The sequence below is a fragment of the Acomys minous genome (assembly GCF_964271855.1).
Source record: "Acomys minous genome assembly, chromosome: 7".
In the NCBI taxonomy this organism is placed as follows: Eukaryota; Metazoa; Chordata; class Mammalia; order Rodentia; family Muridae; genus Acomys; species Acomys minous.
Genome location: NC_140488.1, coordinates 50,051,220 through 50,076,892, shown reverse-complemented (window position 1 = coordinate 50,076,892; position 25,673 = coordinate 50,051,220). Strand labels below are relative to the sequence as shown.

At 42.8% G+C, this 25,673-nt stretch overlaps 3 protein-coding genes across 5 annotated transcripts; 2 read left to right on the top strand and 1 right to left on the bottom strand.

The window, feature by feature from the left end:
- The first annotated feature begins 2,048 nt into the window (after positions 1-2,048).
- On the top strand, positions 2,049-4,821 carry RPL36A (ribosomal protein L36a). The gene is made up of 5 exons (XM_084788475.1): positions 2,049-2,163; positions 2,511-2,616; positions 2,950-3,017; positions 3,892-4,014; positions 4,699-4,821. The coding sequence occupies exons 1-5, from the start codon at positions 2,161-2,163 to the stop codon at positions 4,717-4,719; spliced, it is 321 nt and encodes a 106-aa protein (XP_084644601.1). The 5' UTR covers positions 2,049-2,160; the 3' UTR covers positions 4,720-4,821.
- A 1,657-nt stretch (positions 4,822-6,478) lies between these two features.
- Positions 6,479-18,163, bottom strand: GLA (galactosidase alpha). Of its 2 annotated transcripts, XM_084788464.1 has the most exons (7): positions 17,805-18,163; positions 13,270-13,444; positions 12,031-12,208; positions 10,726-10,817; positions 9,106-9,267; positions 7,672-7,869; positions 6,479-6,848 (listed from the first exon to the last, which is right to left on the bottom strand). In XM_084788464.1, exons 1-7 carry the CDS (start codon positions 17,996-17,998, stop codon positions 6,588-6,590), a joined length of 1,260 nt encoding a protein of 419 aa, XP_084644590.1. In that variant the 5' UTR covers positions 17,999-18,163; the 3' UTR covers positions 6,479-6,587. The 2 variants fall into 2 exon arrangements, with proteins under 2 accessions (XP_084644590.1, XP_084644591.1); XM_084788465.1 differs by lacking the exon at positions 7,672-7,869.
- A 97-nt stretch (positions 18,164-18,260) lies between these two features.
- Positions 18,261-24,332, top strand: HNRNPH2 (heterogeneous nuclear ribonucleoprotein H2). 2 transcript variants are annotated; one of them, XM_084788462.1, is made up of 4 exons: positions 18,261-18,403; positions 19,706-19,775; positions 19,939-19,983; positions 22,127-24,332. In XM_084788462.1, the coding sequence occupies exon 4, from the start codon at positions 22,180-22,182 to the stop codon at positions 23,527-23,529; it is 1,350 nt and encodes a 449-aa protein (XP_084644588.1). In that variant the 5' UTR covers positions 18,261-18,403; positions 19,706-19,775; positions 19,939-19,983; positions 22,127-22,179; the 3' UTR covers positions 23,530-24,332. The 2 variants fall into 2 exon arrangements, with proteins under 2 accessions (XP_084644588.1, XP_084644589.1); XM_084788463.1 differs by lacking the exon at positions 19,939-19,983.
- Positions 24,333-25,673: the final 1,341 nt, after the last annotated feature.

Here is a 25,673-nt window from a genome sequence, read left to right as displayed (position 1 = left end):
ATATCTGCACATACACCTACATGCCAGAAGAGGGCATCAGATCACATTACAGATGGCTGTGAGCCACCATGTGGTTTCTGGGAATTGAACTCAGGACCTCTAGAAGAGCAGCCAGTGCTCTTAACCACTGAGCCATCTCTCCAGCCCCACCTCCCACCCCCCCCCACCCCCCCACCCCCCCCACCCCCCCCCCACCCCCGGGAGACCTTTTTAAGGGACTAGAGAGAGGAAAATCCTGCTGGACTTCAGCAGACAATGGTGTTATCCTTTTTGTTTGTTTGTTTGTTTGTTTTAAAGATTTATTTATTATGTATACAATTCTCTGCCTGGTACACCTGCAGGCCAGAAGAGGGCACCAGATCTCATTACAGATGGTTGTGAGCCACCATGTGGTTGCGGGGAATTGAACTCAGGACCTCTGGAAGAGCAGACCATGCTCTTAACCACTGAGCCATCTCTCCAGCCCCAATGGTGTTATCCTTATCTTAATGCCAGGAGACCATCCAACAAAACTGTGGGTGAACAAAGTCAGCATGTTTCTGGAGCATCACACAAGCGGGATACTCTAAGGTCTCCCAACATTAGCTCCGAGGCCACGGCTGCCTCCTCCTGTATGCTAGCCCAGTTGTCTATCCTGCAGGCCCCTCTCTTTCCCCGTGTAATGTACTGAATAAGGGTAGACCTACGTAGTACAAAAGGGCATAAGATCAAACTCCAACTTCAAAAATAGCCAGGCCTGTGACTTTGGATAAGGGAATTTACTGCCTCATGTGCCTCACCTCCTCATTTGGTGAGTACGAGCAACAGCAAACAGCTTCTAAGGCTGACAGGATTCAAAGAAGGAGGCATAAGCCAGGCGTGGTGGCACCCACCACTCAAGAGGAGGATCAGAAATTCACAGCCAGATTCAGCTGCATAGCTGAGTTTAAGGCTAACCTGGCATTAGTGAGGCCCTCTTTGCTACAAAGACAGGCCATAATAGTATTATGTTATGGTAAAAGGAAACTGGGTTCCAGAGTCATGATACCTAGGGTGTGCATTTGAATATACTAGTATTGACACAGGACAGATTGTTTCACATGCCCCTGGAATATGGGATGGGGGTTCTGAATACACTACTATCGGCACTGGACAAACAGCTTTACATGTTAGTGGAAAATCCCACTCGTTTCCTCGCCTGGAAAATGGCAGTAGCATTACCGGCTTATTCCTACAATTACTCTGAGGATCTATTTTAAAACTCAGGCCCCTTTCTTTGCTGGACTCTCTTGAAATTCATACATGCCTGCTGCCTTGTATTCGGGGAAGTGAATTCCTAAAATATATTTTCTTTGTTGGCCCACCTATTTCCGAAGCAGGATAAATTCATTGCCAGTTTTTAAGAACCAAATCAGCCAATTTGCCTCCTCAGCTAAATGGTGCTGCTTTTCTCAGGGAGGCAGAGGCAGGAGGATCGCTGTGAGTTTGAGGCCAGCCTGGTCTACAAAGTGAGTCCAGGACAGCCAAGGCTACACAGAGAAGAAACCTTGTCTCAAAAAACAAACAATCAATCAAACAAACAAAAAACAAAACAAAACCCACGCCCCCCCAAAAAAATCCTCAAAACGACAAAACAAAACAAAACAAAACAAGAAAGTGCTGCTTTTATACTGTGTCCTGCTCCTACAACACATGTCTGAAACAGAATAGACACAAACAAGCATGTGGGCCCAGTGATCACATGAGAAACGAACTGAAACAATTGACTCCATTTCAGGGCTTCCTTATGCCACACTTGGCTGTGAAAAGATGGTCCCAGTTTCCTTGAAGTGGAACAAGAGTGTTATGCTGAGAAAGAGGACCCTTTCACTTGATCCTAGTTCCTGTTCTGCTCCAACACCGGAGATTAGATTCTGGGAAGAGAATTGCTTTCTTCACGTGAACTATTAAATTGAAAGTCCTCCAAAAGCGATGAAGTACTAGGAAGCGGAGGAGAGAGCTGCCGGACCTTAGGCGGAGCCGCTGAGACAAACCAGCCAGCCAGCTGAGGGCGCTGCAGGGTCCTTAGACTCTATGGTCGCTGTTTCCCATGCCTCTGAGGAAGTCCACACAGGCACCTCCTATAAACTTCCGTTGCTGGCCTGCCTTCTTTCTTTCTGAGCCGATAACGCTCCCGCCAACATGGTATGATTTGGGGGGTTTGATAGGATCCACCTTAATCCTTGCACCTGAAGTGGACCGTCCCGTCCCAGCATGCATCCAGGCCCCGGCATGATCTTGATGTACACAAAAAAAACCAGTATAGCCGAGAGCGACACTGAGGAAACCGAGTTATGGGTGGAGGAATTGGAGTGATGAGGTGACTTAGCTTTGGGTTTGATGGCGCGGGTAACTGCAACATCTTTTAGAGAAAGTGGTCATTGCATGTTAGTGAGTGCTTGTAGAATTAATCAGCTTTACTTGGATCCGGCAAGGACGCCGGGCCATTGTGGTCTGGTAACTGCACAGTCTAACAACTTTATTTTTACCAGGTGAATGTTCCTAAGACCCGCCGGACATTTTGCAAGAAATGTGGCAAGCACCAGCCCCACAAAGTGACACAGTACAAGAAGGGCAAGGATTCTTTATATGCTCAGGGTAAGCTGCTGGGATGTAATTCGGATGTGGTTGTGTGGCGGGATAGGGAGTTGGTGGGACAAAGACTAGAGCCTCTTAAGTAAGGCTGGCCGGCCTGGAATACACAGTCCTGGTGCCTCAGCCTCTCAAGGGTTGGGTTTCTACAAACTATTCCTTGCCACGCCAGACTCAATACTTTGTTTTTGAGGTGATGTGAAATGTACTACATGTCCAGGTCCCCGCCTCCAATTTCTTAATGCAGGGTGGCTCGAGTTTTAAACGTACAAATTTTCCTTGTGGCTATTTTGACTGTAAGATCTGTATCGTACCATAACGAATAACTTTGTTTTCCAGGAAAGCGGCGTTATGACAGGAAACAGAGTGGCTATGGTGGGCAGACTAAGCCGATTTTCCGCAAAAAGGTTAGTGTCTGGTAATTGATAGTTTCTTGCTTATTGTAGTAGTATGTCTTCCCTTACCTACAAGCACTGTTCCTCCTCTGCCAGCCTGGTTGTAGAAACTACTAAATGACATCATCTGGGGCCTGGAAAAGGCTTGGGTCTAGGGTGAATGGGAAGCTTGTTTAGAAATACAGACATCTTGTTTGGAAGATAGATACGTTTCAGCTTGCAAACTGCAAAATAGCAACGAAACTCTGGCTAAAATAGTGGGTTTAACTTGATAGTGGGGAGTGAGTAATCACTCGAGACAGGGTTTCTCTGTGTAGACCTGCCTGTCCTGGTCTCACTCTGTAGACCAGGCTGGCCTTGAACTCAGAGATCTACCTGCCTCTGCCTCCCAAGGACTGGGATTAATGGTGTGTACCACCATGGCCCGCCTAATTAAAGCTTTATGAATTTTTTAAAATCCCAGCACTCATCTCTGAGTTCGAGGTCATCCTGGTCTACAGAATGAGTTCCAAGGCTAAGCAGAAACCTTGTCTCAAAAAGAAAGAAAGAAAAAAACATTGATTAGTGGTGGTAGGTCTTGCAATCTTAAGCTAATTTAATGAGCTCCAAAAGTTGTATTTCCTAGTTGCATGAATTTTGCTGGCTTTTATTTGAATAACCCACTAAAATAGCCTAAAAGGAATTTAAAGTAGCTTTCTCTTTTTTTTTTTTTTTTTGACAATTATAAGCCCAATCTGGCCTCATACAGGTGTGTTGCACAACGTACAGCTTCAGTTTTGTTACTGTTGAGTTTTGTTATAAGATTATTGACTTTTTTTTCTTACTTAGGTAAAGATCATGGCAAAATGGGTACTTTTGTAAAGGATTTGATTCATTTCTTTTCTAGGCTAAAACTACAAAGAAGATTGTGCTGAGACTGGAGTGTGTGGAGCCCAACTGCAGATCTAAGAGGATGCTGGCTATTAAGAGATGCAAGCATTTTGAACTGGGAGGCGATAAGAAGAGAAAGGTACCCTCCGTGGTTTTTTGAGGCAGAGTTTTTCTGTGTTGCCCTGGCTGTCCTCAGACTCTGAGATCTGGCTGCCTCTGGAGTGCTGGGTACCCTCCTTTCTAATGTATACAGCTTTATAGAGGTAACTATTTCAGGATTGCTCGCTGTGCCACAGGGCACCCTCAAAGATAATTGTCCACAGCTGAAGATACAAATTACGTATCCCTATCTGAAGTGCTTGGGACCAGTAGTGGTTTTTGTTTTGTTTTGTTTTTAGGTTTTGTTGGGGGTCTTGTCAGATTTGAATTTTGCATGTGCTTTATTAGTTGGGAAATGCAAAAATTTGAACAGCAGTATATCTAAAGAAATGGCTTCAACATTTCAGTGTATAGATTTTGTTGTAATTAGGCAAGGAAGAGATAGCATGGTATTCTTCCAAAATGTGTGGACCGCAGGGCCACGGAAGGTACCAAACTACTAAGCGGAGGCATGCCCAGCCGCTTATGTAAAGGTTCCTTAAGAACTACAAAAGCACTCCCAGCCAGCGTTGAGGCAGAGGCAGGTGGACCACTGTGAGTTGGAGGCCAGCCTGGTCAACAAAGCAAATCCAGGCAGCCAGGGCTATTATTTACACAGAGAAGCCCTGTCTTGAGGAGGGGGGAAAACCCAGCAAAACACTTTGTTTTTCTCTTCTGTTTTCAGGGCCAAGTGATCCAGTTCTAAGGTGATGTTGTTATGAAGACAATAAGTCATGAGCTTTGACTCACTTCATTTCATTGCAGTTGGTCTTTGGGGAAGGAATAAAGAAATCGTTCAAGAAATTCACTGAAAGTTTGTGGTTGATGACTGAGTACTACTTTGGATTGAACCCTGTTGAATGATTTGAAATGTGACTTGTCCTTGGGATCCTACTTGGTGTTTTAAATCCATGGGTTACTAGTTATCATTAAATCCTAAGGTCAGGAACACATCTGAAGTTTACACGCCTTTGTTAGTAAGGAGATTTGGCTTTGTTCTTTGGACAGCCACTCCATTCGATACACATTACTGGTTTTAGATTTATGACCTTTTAAACATACATCTTGACTTAGCCACACAGCTTTTAGGTGAGATTTTTACTGTGAAGCGCCCTCCCAGTAAATTGACCACCGTCCAGGGTTTCCGTAGAAACCTGCACCAAGCTGGCCTCTAAGTGACAGCCATCTTCCTTCCAGATGCTGGGATTAAAGTGCCTGTTCCAAGTCACACCTTTCCCCTCTTACACTTGAGCTGGTGCTTCACCTTTGTATATCAGCAGTAAAGCTAGTGTCTACAAATAATTGTCTCAATAGGGTGAAGCAATAAGCCCCCTCCCCCAATACCCATAAAGGACTAGATCCCCTAGGACTAGAATTAGCAGTTGTCACCGTCCATGTGGGTGCTGGGAATTAACCTGGGTCCTCAGGAAGAACAGGCACTGCCCTTAAGTTCTCAATTATCTATCTAGTCCATGCCTAGGTTTAGCTGTTTTTGAGGTTGGGGCGGGGGGTGTTTAACACATATGCAAAACAGGTCAGAAAGAAAGGTTTCAGTGTCAAATCCAGGTCATAGGCTTTTCCTGAGAACTCTGCCCCCTTTAGTAGTTCAGGCGGGTGTTTTTGCACTATTTTGTGCACATTCAGAATGTCAGGCACATAATTTTGCTTGTGGATTTGGGGTTTGGCTTTTGGGAGATTTCTGTTACATAGCCTGGGCTGGTCTCCTTGGCAGTCCTGCTTCAGCTTTTTGCCAGCTGTGATTATGGATATGCACAACCTCCTTGGTGAGAAGAATAGTTAAAAATGGAATGGCAAAGGGACAGTTTTGAAACCTTGCCTACAAGTTTGTCTTTATAGGTTAGAATGTACAAATGGGCTTGAAATAAGCCCATCACCCTTTATAAAAGTAAAGGCATCTGCCTTAGCTCTGGGTGGCAACCCAGGCATCGGAATTCAAGTTCTTCCCTTCCAGCCTTTTTGTTTGCTTTAGGCAGGCTCTCACTTTGTAGTTCTGGGATGGAAGCCCTGCCACCACATCCGAACCCACCACCTGAGGGAAATGATTTCATTTTCCTTTGCACTAGATTAAGCAATGAGGTGCTCCAGGTGCTAGAGAGCTGTCTCTGATTAGAGCAGTTTTTTTTTTTTTTTGTAGAGGTCTCAGGGTCAGGTCCAGAGGGTCCTGTGACCTCTTCCGACTTCCTGGGCACCAGACATGCATGGGGAACACACACAGATTTAGATTTATGTGTTTTGAATGTTTTGCCTAGATACGCAAGACATAAGTCTAAAGGTTTTTTGTTTTTGTTATTTAATTGTGACTCTATAGAGTCTAATGGGTAAACGCCTGGCTCAGGGTTATGAGGTGAAAATGAACCTGAGGCATCTGTTACAGTGCTTGGCACAGGAGTACCCACTTACTCTCAAAAGCCTTTCCAAAAACCTGAGAAATAACTTTAAAGGGCTATGACTTCTGAATACTTTATTTAAAAGAACAAGAAAAGGGAAGGAAGGAGTTCCGGTCCTTAGCAAAACTGGGCACTTGCAGATCTCTGCCTTTAGATATAGTGTAGTTTATCTTTCTAGCCGAAGCAAAACAGTGCTTGAGGGATTTATTCGCATTTTTAAGGTCAAAGTCCATTCGTAGAAGCCTAGCTGTGTTTTCACTGGGAGGAGCTGTGTGATGATGCAGCCAGGGTTGCAGGCTACTCCTTGACCCAGGGAGGAAACCTGGATGGTGTAGAAACGAGGCCCACCAATTTCCTGCAGGTTTCTCACAGCCACAGCCCAGGCTAAGTTTGAGAGTGGTCGTTCCCAAACCTCAATGTAGTTTTCCTGAAAAGTCAAGAAAAGAAGTTAGAGCATGTGGTAACCTCATTACTGGCTGTATTTTCAGAACTAGCATGCACTCGGAGAAAGAACTTAAAACGCCAGTCGTATATTTTAGAAATTAAAAAGTAATGTCTAGCTGGATGTGGTGGCACACGCCTTTAATCCCAGTACTCAGATGCAGAGGCTGCTCTGAGTTCTAGGCCAGCATGGTCTAGGGGAGGGAGTTCCAGGATAGTCAGGGCTAAACAAGAAACCCTGTCTTGAAAAACAAAAAGATTTCATCCACCAACGTTCATACAGTTCCAGGAAAGTCTCTAAATGTCGTAACATTGCCTTTTGGCTTCTGCAGTTACTCTTCTGGCTAACTTCTTGTTAACTAAACTATGTCCACCCAGAAAGGCTCAGGGCCACACTGGGATCCTGAACAACCAGCGTAGTGACCTGCCAGCTAATACTGAGATTAAAGGCGTGTACCACCACACCCATAAAAGAATTTCTATGTAGTCACACCTTAAGCTTTATTGTGGTGGCTTAACTCTGTGTCAGAGTGGTCTTCTCTGTTGGACACCCCATAACCACCCTAGTTTACAGAGCTAGTTCCAGGACAGCCAGGACTACAGCAGAGAAATCCTGTCTTGAAAAAAAAAATAAGCTGGTGTGGTGACAAAGAACCCTTAATCTCAGCACTCAGGAGGCAGAGGCAGGTGGATTGCTGAGTTTGAGGACAGCCAGGGCTATTACACAGAGAAACCCTCTCTCGAAAAACAAAAAACAAACAAACAAAAAATCCCAAAATAGCACAAACCATAAACGTTAATATTGTTACCTTTCTAAAACAGTAGCCCTGCTTGCCCAAGGGGTCCTGGTTGATGGCAATTACATCCTTGTTTTGAAGGAGGGCTTTGGCTTGAGAGCTGATTTGTCGGAGATCATTGGACATGAGTAGAGGAGCTGCCATGACAGCCCAGAGGGCCATCTGTGTTACCTGCTGGTCCCAACTGAGGCCAAAGTTGCCAATCACTAACTAGGATAAAGAGTGAAATAAATCAGATGAAAGAGTGGGTTGCTGTTGTTTGTTGGGGGCACATAGGTCCTTGTACTCATTGAGAAGCATTAAGGAAATTAAAATATGGAATGTAAAACACAGGGGCCTCTTTTCAGTGGAAGAGAGAAAATACCAGGGTTCCTGCCACAAAGGCTGGATCTGGATTTTGTTGACACCTTGGCGACCGTTTTGTTAGCTTTAGAGGCAGACCTCACCCAAATTCCCCAGAATGATTAGCCCAGACTTCCCTCTCTAGACCATTAACCATCCCTGGGGGAGAGGTCACATGCACTATATGGCCTACTGACCTCTATGCTATTGGTCAGAGTCCACATTGGTTCTAGACCTTTTAGCTGTGGAACCCACTCTCATGGTCACATGTACTGTGTAAAACAGGTTTTTTTCTCTTGTAGTCCTGGCTGTTCTGAACTCACTTTGTAGACCTGGCTGGCCTCAAACTCAGAGATCTGCCTGCCTCTGCCTCCCAACACTGAGATTAAAGGCGTGTGCCACCACACGCATAAAAGAATTTCTATGTAATCACACCTTAAGCTTTATTGTGCACCTGGAATTGGCCTTTTCCCAAATCTTACTGTGCTTTAAACATGCTGACATTGAACCACCTGGCATTAGACTCCCCAAACTCTCATCCAGGTTGACAAAATCAATCTATACTGGGTTTTCATTCTTACCTCTTTGTGGGGTTCACTTCCCTGCCTGGATACCTGCAGAAGTTTTTCTCTTCTTTAAAGATACCTGTAGAAGTTTTTCTCTTCTTTAAAGAGATAAGGTTTCACTGTGTAGTCCAGGCTAAACTTTTGCCCTTGAATATAGAGCAACTTTCTTGTCTCAGCCTCTGGAATGCTGAGACTCCAAGCAGCTGTACAGTGAGCAAAACCATTTTCTACAGCACACTATGATCTAAGTACTAAAGGAAGGGCTGGGTGTATAGCTCCATGCTAGAAACTTTTTTTCGAGAGAGAGGGTTTCTCTGAGTAGCCTTGGCTGTCCTAGACTCACTTTGTAGACCAGGTTGGCCTTGAACTCAGAGATCTCTCTGCCTCTGCCTCCCATGTGCTATGATTAAATACATGTGTCACCATGCCCAGTGGTGCTATAAACCTTGCTTAGCTTGTACTAGGCCCTGGTTGCAGATCTAGACACCAACATACAAAAAGGGACCAGCTCTTCTATGTGGAAGGCTCAAGTCCTTACCATGTCTGGGTCATTCCAACCCCCGGGTCCAGCGACTTCAACCAGCTCCTTCTGGTTAGCTGTTGTCCAGGCCAAGATACTCTTTATGCTTTCCCAGGAATCATAAACATCATCAAAATTTCGCCAGTGATTGCAGTAATACTGGATATCTGTGTAATTGGGCTATAAAAAGATAGAATTCTTTAGTCTTAATTTTCCTACAGGCTAGGTAAAGTAGGCACTGAGAGCCTCTATAGTCTACAGCTCCAAAGTCTCCCATAACAAAGCCTGATCATCTTTTAGAGTTCTAGATGTAAAGGCATTTCATTGGAAGAAGCTCATTTTATAAGTAGGCCATATAATTTAAGTACCTGTGTAAAGAGACTTTAATACTATTTATGCAGAGCTGGAGAGATGGCTCAGAAGCTAAGAGCAGTGTTTGCTCTTCTGGAGGTCAATTCCCAGCAACCACATGGTAGCTCACAGCCATCTATAATGAAATCTGGTGCCCTCTTCTGGCAGGTAGGCACACATGCAGGCAGATATTGTATACATAATATAAATAAATCTTTAAAAAAATACTGTTTATGCTGGACATGGACTGAGCTGTGGTATCTAAGTACTGGCTTTATGAAAGATCTTTGGTTTTACTGTAACCTGTAGATTTTCTTAAAGTGGGTATATTGCTGTTTTTGCAATAAAATAATTACAAGAATCAAAATGGTAAAAATAAGGTACATGATAAAATCTGAATATGAAACATGTAATTTGTGGAATGACTCAGTTTGTAGAGATGTAGGTGTGACACCCAAGGTCTAAAATGCTGAGGAAAAAGATTAAAGATTTCAGCAAAACAATATGGATTAAAGACCTATCCTTCTGGGTTTCCATTCTAGTGGGAAGATAGACACACGAATGGAGAAACAAAACAGTTCATGATGAGAGACTGGCTGCGCAGAAGGCTATTTTATTATTATTTTATTTTATTTTTGTATTTTGAGACAGAGTCTCTCTGTGTAAACTTGGCTGTCCTGGACTCGCTTTGTAGACCAAGATGGCTTCTAACTCACAGTGATCCGCCTGCCTCTGCCTCCCTGTGACCCAGTACTATCCATGCACAATGAATATAAGCCAGTGGGGGTGAATATGGGATTTGATGGACAGAAAGGAAAAAAAGTGCGGTGAGGAAAAGAGGTGTTGGAGGATAGAGGAAGGCAAGAGTCAGGTTGATGGAGTTCGATTTTATTCCAACTGCAATGGAGAGCCAATTACAATCTAAGAAAGGGATGAATGGGATGCCCCTGACATTTCTCAGACAGTCCTGCTGCTGCTTGGAAAAGGGTGGGGGTAGGCAAGGGAGCCTCTAGAGGTAGAGGGAGCAGGCTGGGTGAGATAAGAGTGGCCTGGGAGGCCAGTGTGGGTGTGGTGATGACAGGAAGTTAGTGAATTCAAGATAGGTTTTGGGGCGAATGCTGGCAGGGTTGTTGGTGAACAGGATATGAACAGTGAAAGAAAAGGAACAATCAAAGGTGGTATCCTAGGCGGTGGAAGCCTCTACTGTAGTTACAAGCAGTGGGGATGGCAAGAAGTGCTTCGTTGTACTCAAGTCCTGAAATTGAGAGCCTGGGCTCACTAGCTCACCTTATGAAAGGGTCTCAAATAAAGAGGCCACTCACAGGAGTACACAATGCTTCTGCCCGTCCTGTTCAAGGCCAAGGACATGTACTTATAACCTGCGAGAGGAAAACAACAGGTAAAATAAGGGAAAGAAAGGAATTTTCAGCTAGTACTGTATATGTGAAGAGGCCACTTAGAAAGCCTGTGCTTATATTTTAAACTAGTCACAGGGACAGGTTGCTCTCTGCTTAAATTGTGACTGCTGGATTGCTCTGAACAGGTGGTACAGAGATGATGCATATATGGAGGAAAGGCAGAGTAAGATGCTTTTTTTAATCTATGGTATTCTGGACTCTCACAAACTATGTCAGATCTAGTTATAACTACTAATTATCGTCTATTCTGAGTCCTTGAATCAAAAGTGCACAGTATATGCCATGTGCCACAGTAGACATGTATGAATTCCACAGAGCTGAATAGATGATTGAGATCGTTCTTTGCCTGGGCAGTGGTGTTTAATCCCAGCATTCAGAAGGCAGAGGCAGGCAGAGCTCTCTGAGTTCAAGGCCAGCCTGGGCTAGAGATCAAGTTCCAGGACAGCTCAGGCTACATAGAAAAAGAAAGGAAAAAGAGAGAGAAGAGATTAGGTCTTTGGAGCCTCAGCTTCCCTATGGCCTCAAGTTCTTGTCTCTGGCTGGATCTTTCAGTTGATGTTAACCAAAAGACTGAGAAGTTATTATGGTTAAATCTCTTGGGCTGTTTGAGATGGCTCAGCCATTAAAGGTGCTTGCTGCCAAGCCTGAGGACCTGAGTTTGATTCCTGGAACTAATATGGTTAGAAAAGGAGAGCCAATTTCTGCAAGTTGTCTTCGGAATTTTTGTTTGTTTGTTTGTTTGTTTGTTTGAAACAGGGTTTTTCTGTGTAGCCTTGGCTGTCCTGGATTCCCTTTATAGACCAGGCTGGCCTTGAACTCACAGACTGCCTGTCTCTGCCTCCCTGGGATTAAGGACATGCACTACCACTCCTAGCGGTCTTCTGACTTCTTAACAGGCAGGACAGCACATACACCCCTACACATACACAGCAATACACATACACATATTTTGTTGTTGCTTTTTCGAGACAGGGCTTCTCTGTGTAGACTTAGCTATCCCAGACTCACTTTGTAGACCAGGATGGTCTTGAACTCACAGGGAGTTCATGAACTACTGCCTCCCTGAGTACTGGGATTACAGGCATGCACCACCGAGCCTGGCTCATAAATCATTTTTAATTTGTTGATTTTAATGTAATATTTAAAACATAATTTAAAAAAAACAGAAACATACCATCTGCCAAGGATGTCACACTGTCACAGTTACAACCATCAAATTTTAGCAGATCTACACCCCAGTCAGCAAATGTCTGGGCATCAGTGTCATAGTGTCCAAAACTCCCAGGGAAACCTGCACAGGTTTTATTCCCAACATCTGCATAAATCCCTAGCTTCAGTCCTTTGCTGTGGACCTGAAATGAGAAGAAAGGTGGGCCAAACAGAAGGTTAATCAGGAAGCAATAAAAGTGGGGAGACACTAAGGCTACGAGCTCGTTGACATGTGCTTCTCAGGGTCTTGGGCCTTCGTTCCTTAAAGCACTGTAATTATCTAGCTGAGTTTGTTGGAAGCAGAAAACAAATCATCCAATCTGCTCAAACAGTTCTAACTATACATGTGAACTGTAGCACAGAAGTGATGAAAAAGCTATGGGGACTTTGATATTCCTCATGGGATGCTAAACAGTTTCTCTATGGTGATAGCTTTATCTTGAGAAAGGCTGAGTACAGTTCAGTTAAGCCTCTCTGACTCTCCTCCTGTTTCTGCCTTCCTGGTTGCCATCTGGATGAGCTTACAGCAAAGAACTGTGCTAAACTATACCATCCTCTGACCTTGATGTCTCCTTTCAGCAGCTTGCCATCTACTGAACTGCCAGGATTTGCTCATTGGTTGTAGATTCTTACTTGTTCATCTGATTTGGAACTTTACATTTCTCCCTACAGTACTGGATAAAATCTGCTTAGTTGCCTTTAGCCTCATTTATTTTCAGTAGTCTCCAGAATATTTGCTTTCATCTTTTACAGTTAAGTACAATAGTATAATGATTAAGTATATAGTATAACTTACAGTCGTTATACTATAAATAAACTATATACTTAATTGTATAACTATATACATACTATATATACACATAGTATATAGTGTGTGTATATATAACTATATACTTAATAGTATAGTACAACTGTGATAGCCTTTCCTGCTGATATGGAGATAGAAGCATATACAACATAACCACATTTCTCCTTTTCTCTTAGAGGATTCAGTGGTTTCAGGAAAAAAAAAAAAAGAAGTTTCAAGGTAGGCCCCAAGAGCTATTGCAAAATGTGTACAACCTGGTGTGATAGTTCATTCCACGTGGAAAGCATCATAATTTATTTTTCAGATAACAGAAACCATTCCATTTTCAAAGTATCATGTGGCCTGTTTCTCAATAAGCCTTCCTAAAGCCATAAAAACAATCAGCTCTAAACTCACATAATTAGCTAGGTGTTGGATCCCACTAGGAAAGCGCTGGGGATCTGCCTGAAGTCGGCCCTTTGAATCCCTTTCGGGAGCCATCCAACAGTCATCTATGCAGAGGTATTCATAACCTGCATCCTTCCAGCCATCAGAGACCATGAGCTCTGCCATCTGCATGAACAGCTGCTCACTGAAAAAGAATTTTGAATGGGGTCATTAGATGATGCTACTCATATAAGGTAAAATTAAGTTATCATTCCTCCCCTTTCCCTCCCCTCCCACTACCTCTGACCCAGAACTCACAGAAGGAGTAGGGCCCTCAGTTCCAACTCTAACCACAGAACAAAAACTCCAAATAACTAAAAGGGAAAAGTTATTGCAACTAAGAAGCCGTGATGACACAAGCTTATAATCCCAACTATTAGCGATCTGAAACAGAGTCTGCAGGTCCAAGGGCCGTCTGGCCTACACACAACCAGGGAAATCTCAACAGGGTAAGAATTGGTATAATAAACAGCTTCTTCTGGTGTCAGCTTAACCTATGTAGAGAAAATAATCTCATTCACCATAGTAACAGAAAAAAAAAAAAACAGAAAAGGCCAGGATACCTAGAGACGAATACATTTATCAACCATAAGTTAGAACTGCCATGCTCCAGCCAGGCGTAGTGGTGAACGCCTTTAATCCCAGCACTTGGGAGGCAGAGGCAGGCAGATCGCTGTGAGTTCGAGACCAGCCTGGTCTACAAAGTGAGTGCAGGACAGCCAAGGCAACACAGAGAGAGACTCTGTCTCAAAAAACCAATCCCCCAAAACAAACAAAAACAACAACAACAACAAAAATCAAATTACCATGCTCCTCAATGACTTGGATTAGGAAACTTTGAATAAATTCCCAAAAGACTTTTGAAGGAATTTGGCAAAAGACTTGAAGAGCTTATCTAAAAGATGAAATGCTTGAGATCTGTCAGCCTGTGCCTATAGAATTAAAGGAGGCAGACACCAGGCCTGGCTCACAATCACCTTATAAAAACCCAAGCTGCACTTAGGAGACAGAGGCAGGTGATCTTGAGGCCAGCCTGGTCTACAAAGTGAGTCCAGGACAGAGAAGGCTACACAGAGAAACCCTGTCTCAAAAAACCAAATAAATAAATAAATAAATAAATAAATAAATAAATAACCCAAGTTCACCTTACCCCTGAATGTTATTTCAGTCAAATCAACTCTTTGTTTCCTATTTTCAAATTTACTCTGCACCAAAATAAAATGTTATTTGACTTTTGTCTTAACTTTATAATTTCTTGGCATAAGACTCCAAAGCTACAAACAATGAAAAAAAAATGATATGTCACATTATATGTATTTTAAAACAATTCATAGTCAAGAACTACCTGTATTTGCAATAGATGCTAGACCCTAACCAAATGGAATAAAAGAAAAACAGATGATGCAGTTAAAAGAGTAATTGTGTAAAAGGCAATCCATGGAAGAAACAGTACAAGGAGCTGGTTTAAAATAGAGAAGACCTGTAGCTCAGGGGTGGAGTATTTCCGAACAGGTTAAATCCTGGGTTGAAGCCCACAGTGGCAGAATAATACTTCATAACACAAAGCAGATTGGCAAAAGTTTTTTTAAAATGACAAAATTGGGGCTGGAGAGATGGCTCAGCAGTTAAGAGCACTGGCTGCTCTTCCAGAGGATCTGAGTTCAATTCCCAGCAACCACATGGTGGCTCACAGCCATCTGTACTGGGATCTGATACTGGGACGCCCTCTTCTGACCTGCAGGTGTACAGGCAAACAGTGCTCCCATCTACATAAATAATCTTTTTAAATAAATAAATAATAATAAACGAATGAATAAATCTTTTTTAAAAAAAGACTGACAAAGGCTGGAGAGATGGCTCAGAGGTTAAGAGCACTGACTGCTCTTCCAGAGGTCCTGAGTTCAATTCCCAGCAACCATAGGGTGGCTCACAGCCATCTATAATGTGATCTGGTGCCCTCTTCTGGAGTGCAGGTGTACATGCAGGCAGAGCACTGTGTACATAATAAACAAACAAACAAATTTTTTAAAAATATGAATGACAAAATTCAGGGTTGGCAACTTTGTTGGGAAGTAAGCAAGATTACGCACTGTTGTTGTGCACATATATCTGACAACTCTTGGTAAATGGCAGTTTGATATATCAACATGAGCATACTTTTGCACCCTAAGATTAATGTTCTAAGAATGAAGCCTTGCCTGATGTGGCGGTTCATGATAGTGATCTCAGCATGTGGGATCTGAGGCACTAGACTAGCCAGGCCTATAGAGGGACACCTTTCTCATTAAAAACAGGCTAGGGCCGGGCGTGGTGGCGCATGCCTATAATCCCAGCACTGGGGAGGCAGAGGCAGGTGGATCGCTGTGAGTTTGAGGCCAGCCTGGTCTACAAAGCAGGTCCAGGACAGCCAAGGCTACACAGAGAAACCCTGTCTCGAAAAACCAAAAAATAATAATAATAATAATAATAATAAAAGGCTAGGGATGGTGGCACAGGCCTTCAAACCCAGCACTCAGGAGGTAGAGGCAGGTGGTCTACAAAGTGAGTCCAAGACAGTCAGGGCTGTTACCCAGAGAAACGATGTCTTGAAGAACAAAACAAACAAATACAAATTAAAGAAAAAAAAAAAAGAAATCAGGCAAGAACAGGATGTACATAAATTGAAGAATCCTATTAGCTATTAATGGAGTACTGTGTTTTTGTTTTGAACCTGTAGACTTTTTTTTTTATCTTTTTTGTTTGTTGTCTTTTTTTAGTCCATAAAGGTGGGTCTTCTCTCAGGAATTTTTTTTAAATTGATGTTTCATTAGAAACACAATCGTTAGCTGGAGTTTTTTTGGTCTGTTTTTTGAATTTTGGACCCTGGATTTTTTTTTAAAGTCTTTAACAATGTTTATTTTAGCGGGGTATTGGTGGTGGTTTTAAGCAGCACAGCTGGAGGCAAGACACGCCCAAATTGTCTTTACCTGGGATGTTTACAATCCTTTCACACACCATCCCCCAACAGAGTACTGCACAAATGATAGCATATACAGATATTTTCTTTTCTTTTTCTTTTTTTTTCTTTAGTTTTTCTAGATAGGGTTTCTCTGTAGCCCTGGCTGTCCTGGACTCTCTTTGTAGACCAGGCTGACCTTGAAATCACCGAGCTCCACCTGCCTCTGCCTCCCTGAGTGCTGGGATTAAAGGTGTGCACCACCACGCCCAACAGTACTTTGTTCTTAATATTTTCTAGATCATAGATTCGTTTAAGAATTTTAAGAGGCTGGGTATGGTGACCCACGCCTTTAATTCTGGCGGTGATTTCTAGGACAGCCAAGGCATAGAGAAACTTTGTCTCAAAAAACAAAAACAAACAAGAAACAAAAAACCAACTAAACAAACAAGAAAACAAAACAAAAACTAAGAAAACATCTTTAGAAAAATGCCCATAAATCTGTAAACATTTGATTCATTTTCCTATCCATGCCAGGAAAGAGACATCTGTTTTATTTGCTGAATTGAGGGGATCAGGGCATGAATGGTTGGGTTTTTTTGTTTTTTGTTTTTGTTTTTCAAGACAGAGTTTCTCTGTGTTAGCCTTGGCTGTCCTGGACTCGCTTTGTAGACCAGGCTGGCCTCGAACTGCCAGCAATCCGCGTGCCTTTGCCTCCGGCGCCACCACGCCCGCTTTGGTTGGGTTTTTTAAAAAATGGATTTGTTTAACTGAAAGTTCATTTGTGAGAATGAACACATTTTGTAGCTCTTTTTGAGACAGGGTCTCAAAGCTGTCCTTGAACTCAAGGGATCTGCTTGTCTCTGCTTCTGGAGTGCTGGGATTAAAGTCCGATACCACCATGCCCAGCAGTTTTACAGATTTTTCTGTGTCAGCTCCCTGAATTAAAAAGGACATTTCTCCTAGTTTGCATACCAGGATTGTGAGCTTCAACCTGGTCTCAACTCTCACTTTTGATGTTAAAGTTCCTTCAGGTCAGCCTTTCCAGCCTGATGCCACACTCAAGGGAAAGGGGTTGAGGGATACCTCAGTTATCCCATGTTTCCCCTAACTCTCCCTTCAATACAGCCAAAGAATCAGTGATCCAAAAAGAAAAAAAAATGGCATTGATCTTAGTCATCCTCCTACCCATTCCTACTGTACATATGGCCTGCTCAAGGCCAGCACTAAACAAGGGCACAGTACAGACACGCCATATGATAAATGAAAAACTCTCAGTTCGGAGAGATGGAGTGGGAATGAAACACTGGCTACTAGCTATCTCCCATCTCAGCATAGTTCACATTGATAGAGTTCAGGGGCAGTCCTCATACCGGAAGGGTTATAAAAAATTTTAATTAATATAATTAATTATATAATTAATTATATAAAAACCACAAAATTGCTGGGGATTTTTTAAAAAGCAGCAATAGTAGGGGAACTACACCTCCAGCTCAACCGCTCCCATTCCATCTACCAAATACACCCACACAAACACAAGGAAAGAGTAAGGACCACACAGTGTCTCTACCTGATGCAGGCATCGGGCTCTTCTTGGCAGTCAAGGTTGCACATGAAACGTTCCCAGTGCAGCCAGCCCATAGTAGGAGTCCGCGCCAAGCCATTGTCCAATGCTCTGGCCCCAAGAATGCTCCAGAAAACAAACGGCAGGGAGCGAAGCACAAGTTCACAGAGCAGCACCAGATCTCCGCTCAGATGCTTCATGTCACATCAATTCTTTGGCTCCCTTTCCTGTAGTTAACCTTAGCTGTTACTTTTACTCTTACAGCGAACCAATCCAGGATGGACTATTCAATACTGACATCATCGTTTCTCTGGCAACTGGACAGTTGTCACCAGAGGTGGACCAATGAGAAATCGCGTAAGATATACATCAACCAATCATAGTGACGCTCTCTTTACCTTGGCCCACCCCATTTCCAAAGGAGTGCAGTACCTCAGTGATCCCGAGTTTAAGCCGAGAGTTGCTCACGTGACCGAGATCTCACATGACGTAGGCGCTCACGTGATCAATCGCTTACGTGAGCAGAAGTAGTTCTGGTCGTCGTCTATCGTCTCGCTATATCCGTTTGAGGGAAGAAGGAGGAAAATCCCCCGGTCTCCTTGGAGGTTGGTGTGTGGGTGGGAACTGGGGGCCTCGGGTGGTACATAGGAAGAGCAGAGCGGGGTCTTGGGTCGCCTCCGCCTTTTTCGTGGTCGGCTCCCCCCACCCCCCGCGTCCTCCTCCCCCCTCCCCCTCCCGGAGTGCCGGGAAGCGGCCTGCGCTGCGCTTGGTGGGGAAATGGTGGACGGTCGTGACTGTGTGCGTGTTTCCGTAAATCAATCCCTTTGGCCAGATCTCAGGGGACCTTTCCCCCTCTGCCTACAAGAGGGACCCGTAAGATGAAAAGCGTTTCAAACATGGCCCGGAGTTAGGGGGTAAAACATACTGAGACCCGCGGTCGGAGTACCGCTCCATCCATTCAGGCGCTCAACTATTCAAACTGCCCTATGGTCCTCAGGGGTCCCGAGTGAATTTCTCCCCCTAGAGTAGGAGCTGGGAAAGTGATGCGTGCTCGAGAGGTGCCCAATAAATGCTTTTGCTTAATTATTTGAACGTTTGTTATTTCTGCTCATAGCGATTTACGAGTTGAATTTTGGGCATTCGAAAAGTAATATAATCCTTTAAAAGGGACACAGTTCAGCACCACCCAACTCTTATTGCAGTTTCAAAAAGTGTGCTGTAGCTCAGGTATTAAGTACACAGATTCTTAACTCACAAATCCTGGTTACTACGTTAGGTAACAGAGTCCTGGTGGCCTTCTCAGGAAATGTAAGGAAGCAAAACCTCCCAGCCACTAGGGAGGACCTAGTGATGCAGAATGCTGTAGAAATCATCGTCCTTAGGATGGCTTGTCTATCTTTCAGCAGAACGCTAAGCCTGCACACACACATTTCAAAACAACCCTCAAACTCAATAGCTACTGTTAATATTTGGTATCTAGTCCCCATCACTGCACACAAAAAGTTTAAAAAATGTTGTGTCATATTTCCCATGCTTATGTCTGTTTCTAAGATTATATTTGTTTCAATACAGTGAATTTAAAGAATGGAAAGTATGAAAGTGCATCGTCTTAGGAAATGAAAGGCTGCCTTCATTCGCTTGGCCTCCACTTGTTCTTAAAGTTTATGTTGCAGGAAGTTTTATCTTTCAAATCATCACACAATTATGTACTTTTTTCATTCTTGAATATTTGGTAGAAGTAGGATTATGCTATATATGTTCACTCATTCAATGTATTTTGAAAATTTCTAGATAAGAGTACATTTCTTAGGAAGTGATTGCATAGAACTGCATGTTTTAAGGTAGAACTAGAATGCATCCATCTCTGTTGATGGCCATTTAGTTTTCTGATTTTTTGCCATTTACAGTGCTACAACAAACATTAAAAAAAAATTCTGTCGACCAGATTCCTGGAAGAAACTCTAGCAGGGTCAAAGGGTATGTGAATTTTTATTTTTTACATAATTGAGATTAGTGAAATGGGTTTGGTCTTGAATCATTTAAGATTTTATAACTATATTAAGTGTATAATGTTCTACTTTTCTTCATAAAATGACTTTCAAATAATACATAGTTCAATAAGTCCTGCTCTTAATTTCAGATAATTCCTTAAGGCACATACCTGAAGTGGATTTTCTGTCAGAAGGTGTGGTAAATATTACCAAAATATTTTTCTAGAATAGTGCATCAGTTTTTCACTCTTCTAGTGAACGCTCAATAATGTTGACTTATTGTCCCCTTTTTAATTTCCACTATTTTTGATGGGTCTTAAAATGTTTATTTTACTTTAAATTTCATTTCAAATGATTGAAGTTAGAACATTTCCCAGACTTTTCCTATATACTCCTTCCCCCCCATATTTAAATTTATTTTTGAAGTTATAATTGCATCATTTTTCCCTTCCCTTTTCCTCTCTCCAAACCCTTCCATGTTTAAGCACCTCCCCACCTTGTTCTCTTTCAGATTCTTTGCCTCTTTTTCTTAGTTACATATGTGTGCATACTCCTAAGTACATCTTGCTCTGTATATGTTCTGTGCATGTTTTCAGGGCTGGCCATTTGGTATTAGATAACCAATTGGTATGCTTTTCAGTGGGGAAAGACTACCATTCCCACTATCAATATTCCTTAGTTGCCTGCAGTCCTATATCCCCTTTTGTTGTTTGTTTGTGGCATAGGATCTCACCATGTGTTCCTGGCTGTCCTAGTCTCTCTTTATAGACTAGGCTAGCCTTGAACCCGCAGAGATCTGCCTGCCTCTGCTTCTCAGTGCTGGGATTAAAGGCGTGTGCCACCACCACACTTGGCTGAAGAGGTAATTTTAAGTTTGCTCTTTTCACCAAGCCCCCCTTCCTTCTGTTTGAATGGTACAGTTGCCTGGGTGATAAATTTGAAAGGGCTGAAATGAGATCACTCCTATTTAAAATCCATGAAATGTGGTAGACACATACATATATCTCTATCCCTCTCCACAGCCAGCATCAAAGCTATAATGCACCAATGTCTTAAGGTTTTGGGGGATGCACATGTCACACGTTGGTGTGAATACTGAATCCTCACGCTTGTGAAACAAACAAGAGTTTAAGTCTCCTTACTATTAAAAGAACCCTCAGGGCTGGGTGTGGTGGTGCACACCTTTAATCCCAGCACTGAGGGAGGCAGAGGCAGGGGGATCGCTGTGAGTTTGAGGCCAGCCTGGTGTACAAAGGGAGTCCAGGATAGCCAAGGCTACACAGAGAAACCCTGTCTCCAAAAACAAAAACAAAAAGAAAGAAAGAAAAGAAAAGAACCTTCAGGGTCTGATCTCTTTCTTGATAGCTTTGTCTTTTGATTTTTGTCCCCTTCTGGTTTGTGCTCCATTACAATTTTTTTTATAGTTTCTTTATCCCAGAATGGGATCAGGATAGTTCTCAATTGACCCTTCTGCCTCCAATTGATATACTTCATCAACCAATCCTTCCTTTACTCTATGTATTTACACTTACCTTTTGTGAAGATACGCAGTTCTGTAGAACTGCAAGCCCTTTCTGGCTTTTAATTCTTCCATGTGAGAACTGAGTACTGGACCTAGCATCTAAACATGTTTGGATATGTAAATTCCATTAATAGCTCTTCCATTTATTTCTTAGGCATTAATAGTTCTGTATTTTATTGATTTGCATCCATTTTTTTATATTTTTAGGATATTAATGGATTTGTTGTATCTTCTCATGAAGTTTGTCTTGATTTAAAGAAATTTTTCATTTTTATATGATGAAATATAGTTATACTTTATTTGTTATATTTAATTTTAAGTTTGTTTGTACCATTAATACATTGGGTCAGTGCAGAAAATTTAGAATATTCAAAAATATCTAAAAGAGAACAATATCTATGGAAACATAAAAGCTCTATAGAACTGCTACCCAGAAATAAATACCATTAATTATATCTGATAAATAATAGAAATGGAATAAGTAATTGTTAGTGAATGAATTAAAAGTTTATGCACCGGGCGTGGTGGCACAGGTCTTTCATCCCAGCACTCGAGAGGCAGAGGCAGGCAGATCGCTGTGAGTTTGAGGCCAGCCTGGTTTACAAAAGCAAGTTCAGGACAGCCAAGACTGTTACACAGAGAAACCCTGTCTCAAAAAAAAAAAAAAAAAAAGTTTATGCAGTCTTTTGTTCATGTGGGTATCTTTTTTAAAAAGTTACTGATGTGAATGAACTTCTATAATAATTGCTTTAATTGTTTTTCTTACTATATTATATATAATTTTTCATGACAGTAGTTTTCTAATTTTTTTAAAGCCACATTGAAATTGCATTGAGCCAAGCTTGCCACCAAGAGCCCACCAGTCACCATGATGCTGAGCACAGAGGGCAGGGAGGGGTTCGTGGTGAAGGTCAGGGGCCTACCCTGGTCCTGCTCAGCTGAGGAAGTGATGCGCTTCTTCTCTGATTGCAAAATCCAAAATGGCACATCAGGTGTTCGTTTCATCTACACCAGAGAAGGCAGACCAAGTGGTGAAGCATTTGTCGAACTTGAATCTGAAGATGAAGTAAAACTGGCTTTAAAGAAAGACAGAGAAACCATGGGACACAGATATGTTGAAGTATTCAAGTCCAACAGTGTTGAAATGGATTGGGTGTTAAAGCATACAGGTCCAAATAGTCCTGATACTGCCAATGATGGCTTTGTACGTCTTAGAGGACTCCCATTTGGCTGTAGCAAGGAAGAAATTGTTCAGTTCTTTTCAGGGTTGGAAATTGTGCCAAATGGGATGACACTGCCGGTGGACTTTCAGGGGCGGAGCACAGGGGAAGCTTTTGTGCAGTTTGCTTCACAGGAGATAGCTGAAAAGGCCTTAAAGAAACATAAGGAAAGAATAGGGCACAGGTACATTGAAATCTTCAAGAGTAGCAGAGCTGAAGTCCGAACCCACTATGATCCCCCACGAAAGCTTATGACTATGCAGCGCCCGGGTCCTTATGACAGGCCAGGGGCTGGAAGAGGGTATAATAGCATTGGCAGAGGAGCTGGGTTTGAAAGAATGAGGCGGGGCGCCTATGGCGGAGGGTATGGAGGCTACGATGACTATGGAGGTTATAATGACGGGTACGGTTTTGGGTCTGATAGATTTGGAAGAGACCTAAACTACTGTTTCTCAGGAATGTCTGATCATAGATATGGAGACGGTGGGTCCAGTTTCCAGAGCACCACAGGGCACTGTGTACACATGAGGGGGTTACCATACAGAGCCACTGAGAATGATATTTACAATTTTTTCTCGCCTCTTAATCCCATGAGAGTACACATTGAAATAGGACCCGATGGCAGAGTTACGGGTGAGGCCGATGTCGAATTCGCCACTCATGAAGATGCGGTTGCAGCTATGGCAAAAGATAAAGCAAATATGCAGCACAGATACGTGGAGCTCTTCTTGAACTCTACTGCAGGGACAAGCGGAGGAGCTTATGATCACAGCTACGTAGAGCTCTTTTTGAATTCTACAGCAGGGGCAAGCGGTGGTGCCTACGGTGGCCAGATGATGGGAGGGATGGGCTTATCCAACCAGTCTAGTTATGGAGGGCCCGCCAGCCAGCAGCTGAGTGGTGGTTACGGGGGTGGTTATGGGGGTCAGAGCAGTATGAGCGGATATGACCAAGTTCTTCAGGAAAACTCAAGCGACTACCAGTCAAACCTTGCTTAGGGGGAGAGGGAGGGAGCACCAAACAGCTTCTATAGGAGTAAAAGCTGCATTTATAGGAACTGGATAGAGTAGGAGGGATGTCCAACATATCCAGTATGATTGGTAAATGGGAAATACAATTGCTTCTGATCACTATTGGTCAGCTTCTTTTCTTTCTTCTTTCTCCTTTTTTTTTTAAAGAGAAAAAAATTTAAGTTTAACAGTTTTGCATTACAAGCTTGTGATTCATGCTTACTGTAAAGTGAAAGTTAAGATTGTTTTCAAACTTTAAGCTCAGCAATTTCGAACACTGAAAATATTCATCTAGGATGTAATAACAAGTTCAGTATTGACCATGACTGTTGAATCCACTTTCAGCTTTCCTCAAGTTAGTGATGTTGTAGGAGTGTACTTAAGCAGTAAGCATATTTAGGTTTAAAGCAGTTTCACTTACGTTAAATGTTGCTCTTATACCACAGTACATCTGAAACTTCAGATGCATGTTGAGAAACATGCTTTTCTGTAAAAATCAAATATAGGAGCTGTGTCTATGATTCAAAGTGACAACATTTGGCATGTTTGTTAATTCTAGCTTTTTGGTTTTAATACCTTGTAAGGCACGTGAGTGTACACTTTCACTTTTTATTTGTAAAGATCTGGGACAATTTTGAGATGCGACACCAATACTTTAGGAGTTGGGTCATGTTGTTTGTATGGAATTCTGAGGCTTTGATTTAAATCTTACCTTGTATCGTGAATTCCACTTAGATGTATTGTACTAAGTGAAACTTGTTAAATAAATCTTCCTTTTAAAAACTGGAAAAGTCTTGTATGGTTTTTTTTAAAAATTATGTTCTATTATATGGGCACATAGTATGACTTTTAAGTTCTCTGCTGTTTTGTTTTTGGAGGGGATCTCAAATATTCCAGGCTATGAATGACTTGATTTTGATCCTCCTGCCTCTACTTCGTAAGTATTGGAACTGTAGTCATGTGTGACTGTCCAGTTTATGCAGTGCTAGCACGGAAACCCAGGGCTGCTTGCATACCGGACAAGTGCTATACCAACGGGGCTGTATCCATAGCCTCAATTTTGATTATGTGTGTGGCATGTTGGTAGAGGCCAGCGTAAAACATTGAGTATCCTGTTCTTTCGCTCTCTGCCTTATTCTTTTTGTTGTGTGTGTGTGTGTGTGTGTGTGTGTGTGTGTGTGTGTGGTTTTTGTTTCAGTCTTTCAAGACAAGGTTTCTCTATGTAGCCTTGGCTGTCCCGGACTCACTCTATAGACCAGGCTGGCCTTGAACTCACAAAGATCCACCTGCCTCTGGATCCAGAGTGCTGGGATTACAGGCATGTGCCACCACCATCTGGCCATGACTGGCTTTTTTTAATGGGTGCTGGAGATGTGACTCAGGTCTTCAAGTTTCCACAACAAGCACTCTTTTTGTTGCTTTTTTGCATTTATTTATGTATTTGGTTGGTTGGTTGGTTGGTTGGTTGGTTGGTTTTTCGAGACAGGGTGTATGTAGCCTTGACTGTCCTGGAACTGGGTCTGTAGACCATGCTGGCCTCGAACTCAGACCCACCTGCCTTTGCCTCCTGAGTGCTGGGATTAAAAGCGTGCGCCACCACGCCCTGCTGTTTTGTTTTTAAAGACACTTTCTCTCTTTTTAAAAATTAATTATTTACTTTATATCCTGGTCATAACCTACCTCCTCTCATCCTGGCCCCACCCTCCCTCCCTGTTTCCTGTATCCCTCTCCCCTACTCAAAGAAGGGGAACATTCCCATCCACCTACCCCAGCAAATCAAGTTGCATCAGGACTGAATGCATCCTTTTCCCTGGTGGCCTTCCAGGCAGCCCCATCAGGGGAAAGTGATGGAAAAGCTGGCAACAGAGTCCATGGCAAGCGTTTCTCTATGTAGTCCTTCCTGGCTGTCTTAGAACTCGTCTTGAGACCAGGCTGCCCTTCAACTCAGAGAGCCACCTGCCTCAGCCTCAGATAAAAGGTGTGCATCACCATCAATGCTCCCTTACCTCCACACTCGCTGGTCTCAAACTCACAGAGAGCCATTTGCCCCTGTCTCCTGAGTGCTGGGATTAAAGGCTGGTGACACCACTACCCAGTCACAGCAAGCACTCTTACTGTGAAGATGTTTCTCC

Bases quoted from the DNA above. Each gene is read 5' to 3' on its own strand.
- GLA (XM_084788464.1), bottom strand. From the start codon at position 17,998: ATGAAGCATCTGAGCGGAGATCTGGTGCTGCTCTGTGAACTTGTGCTT. The intron at 13,445-17,804 runs GTAGAGACACTG...ATTCTTTTTCAG, and splicing joins GAGCCCGATGCCTGCATCAG to TGAGCAGCTGTTCATGCAGA. The intron at 10,818-12,030 runs GTATGTTTCTGT...TTCCTCTCGCAG, and splicing joins TGTGACATCCTTGGCAGATG to GTTATAAGTACATGTCCTTG.
- RPL36A (XM_084788475.1), top strand. The intron at 2,617-2,949 runs GTAAGCTGCTGG...TTTGTTTTCCAG, and splicing joins GGATTCTTTATATGCTCAGG to GAAAGCGGCGTTATGACAGG. The intron at 3,018-3,891 runs GTTAGTGTCTGG...TTTCTTTTCTAG, and splicing joins AGCCGATTTTCCGCAAAAAG to GCTAAAACTACAAAGAAGAT.
- HNRNPH2 (XM_084788463.1), top strand. From the start codon at position 22,180: ATGATGCTGAGCACAGAGGGCAGGGAGGGGTTCGTGGTGAAGGTCAGG.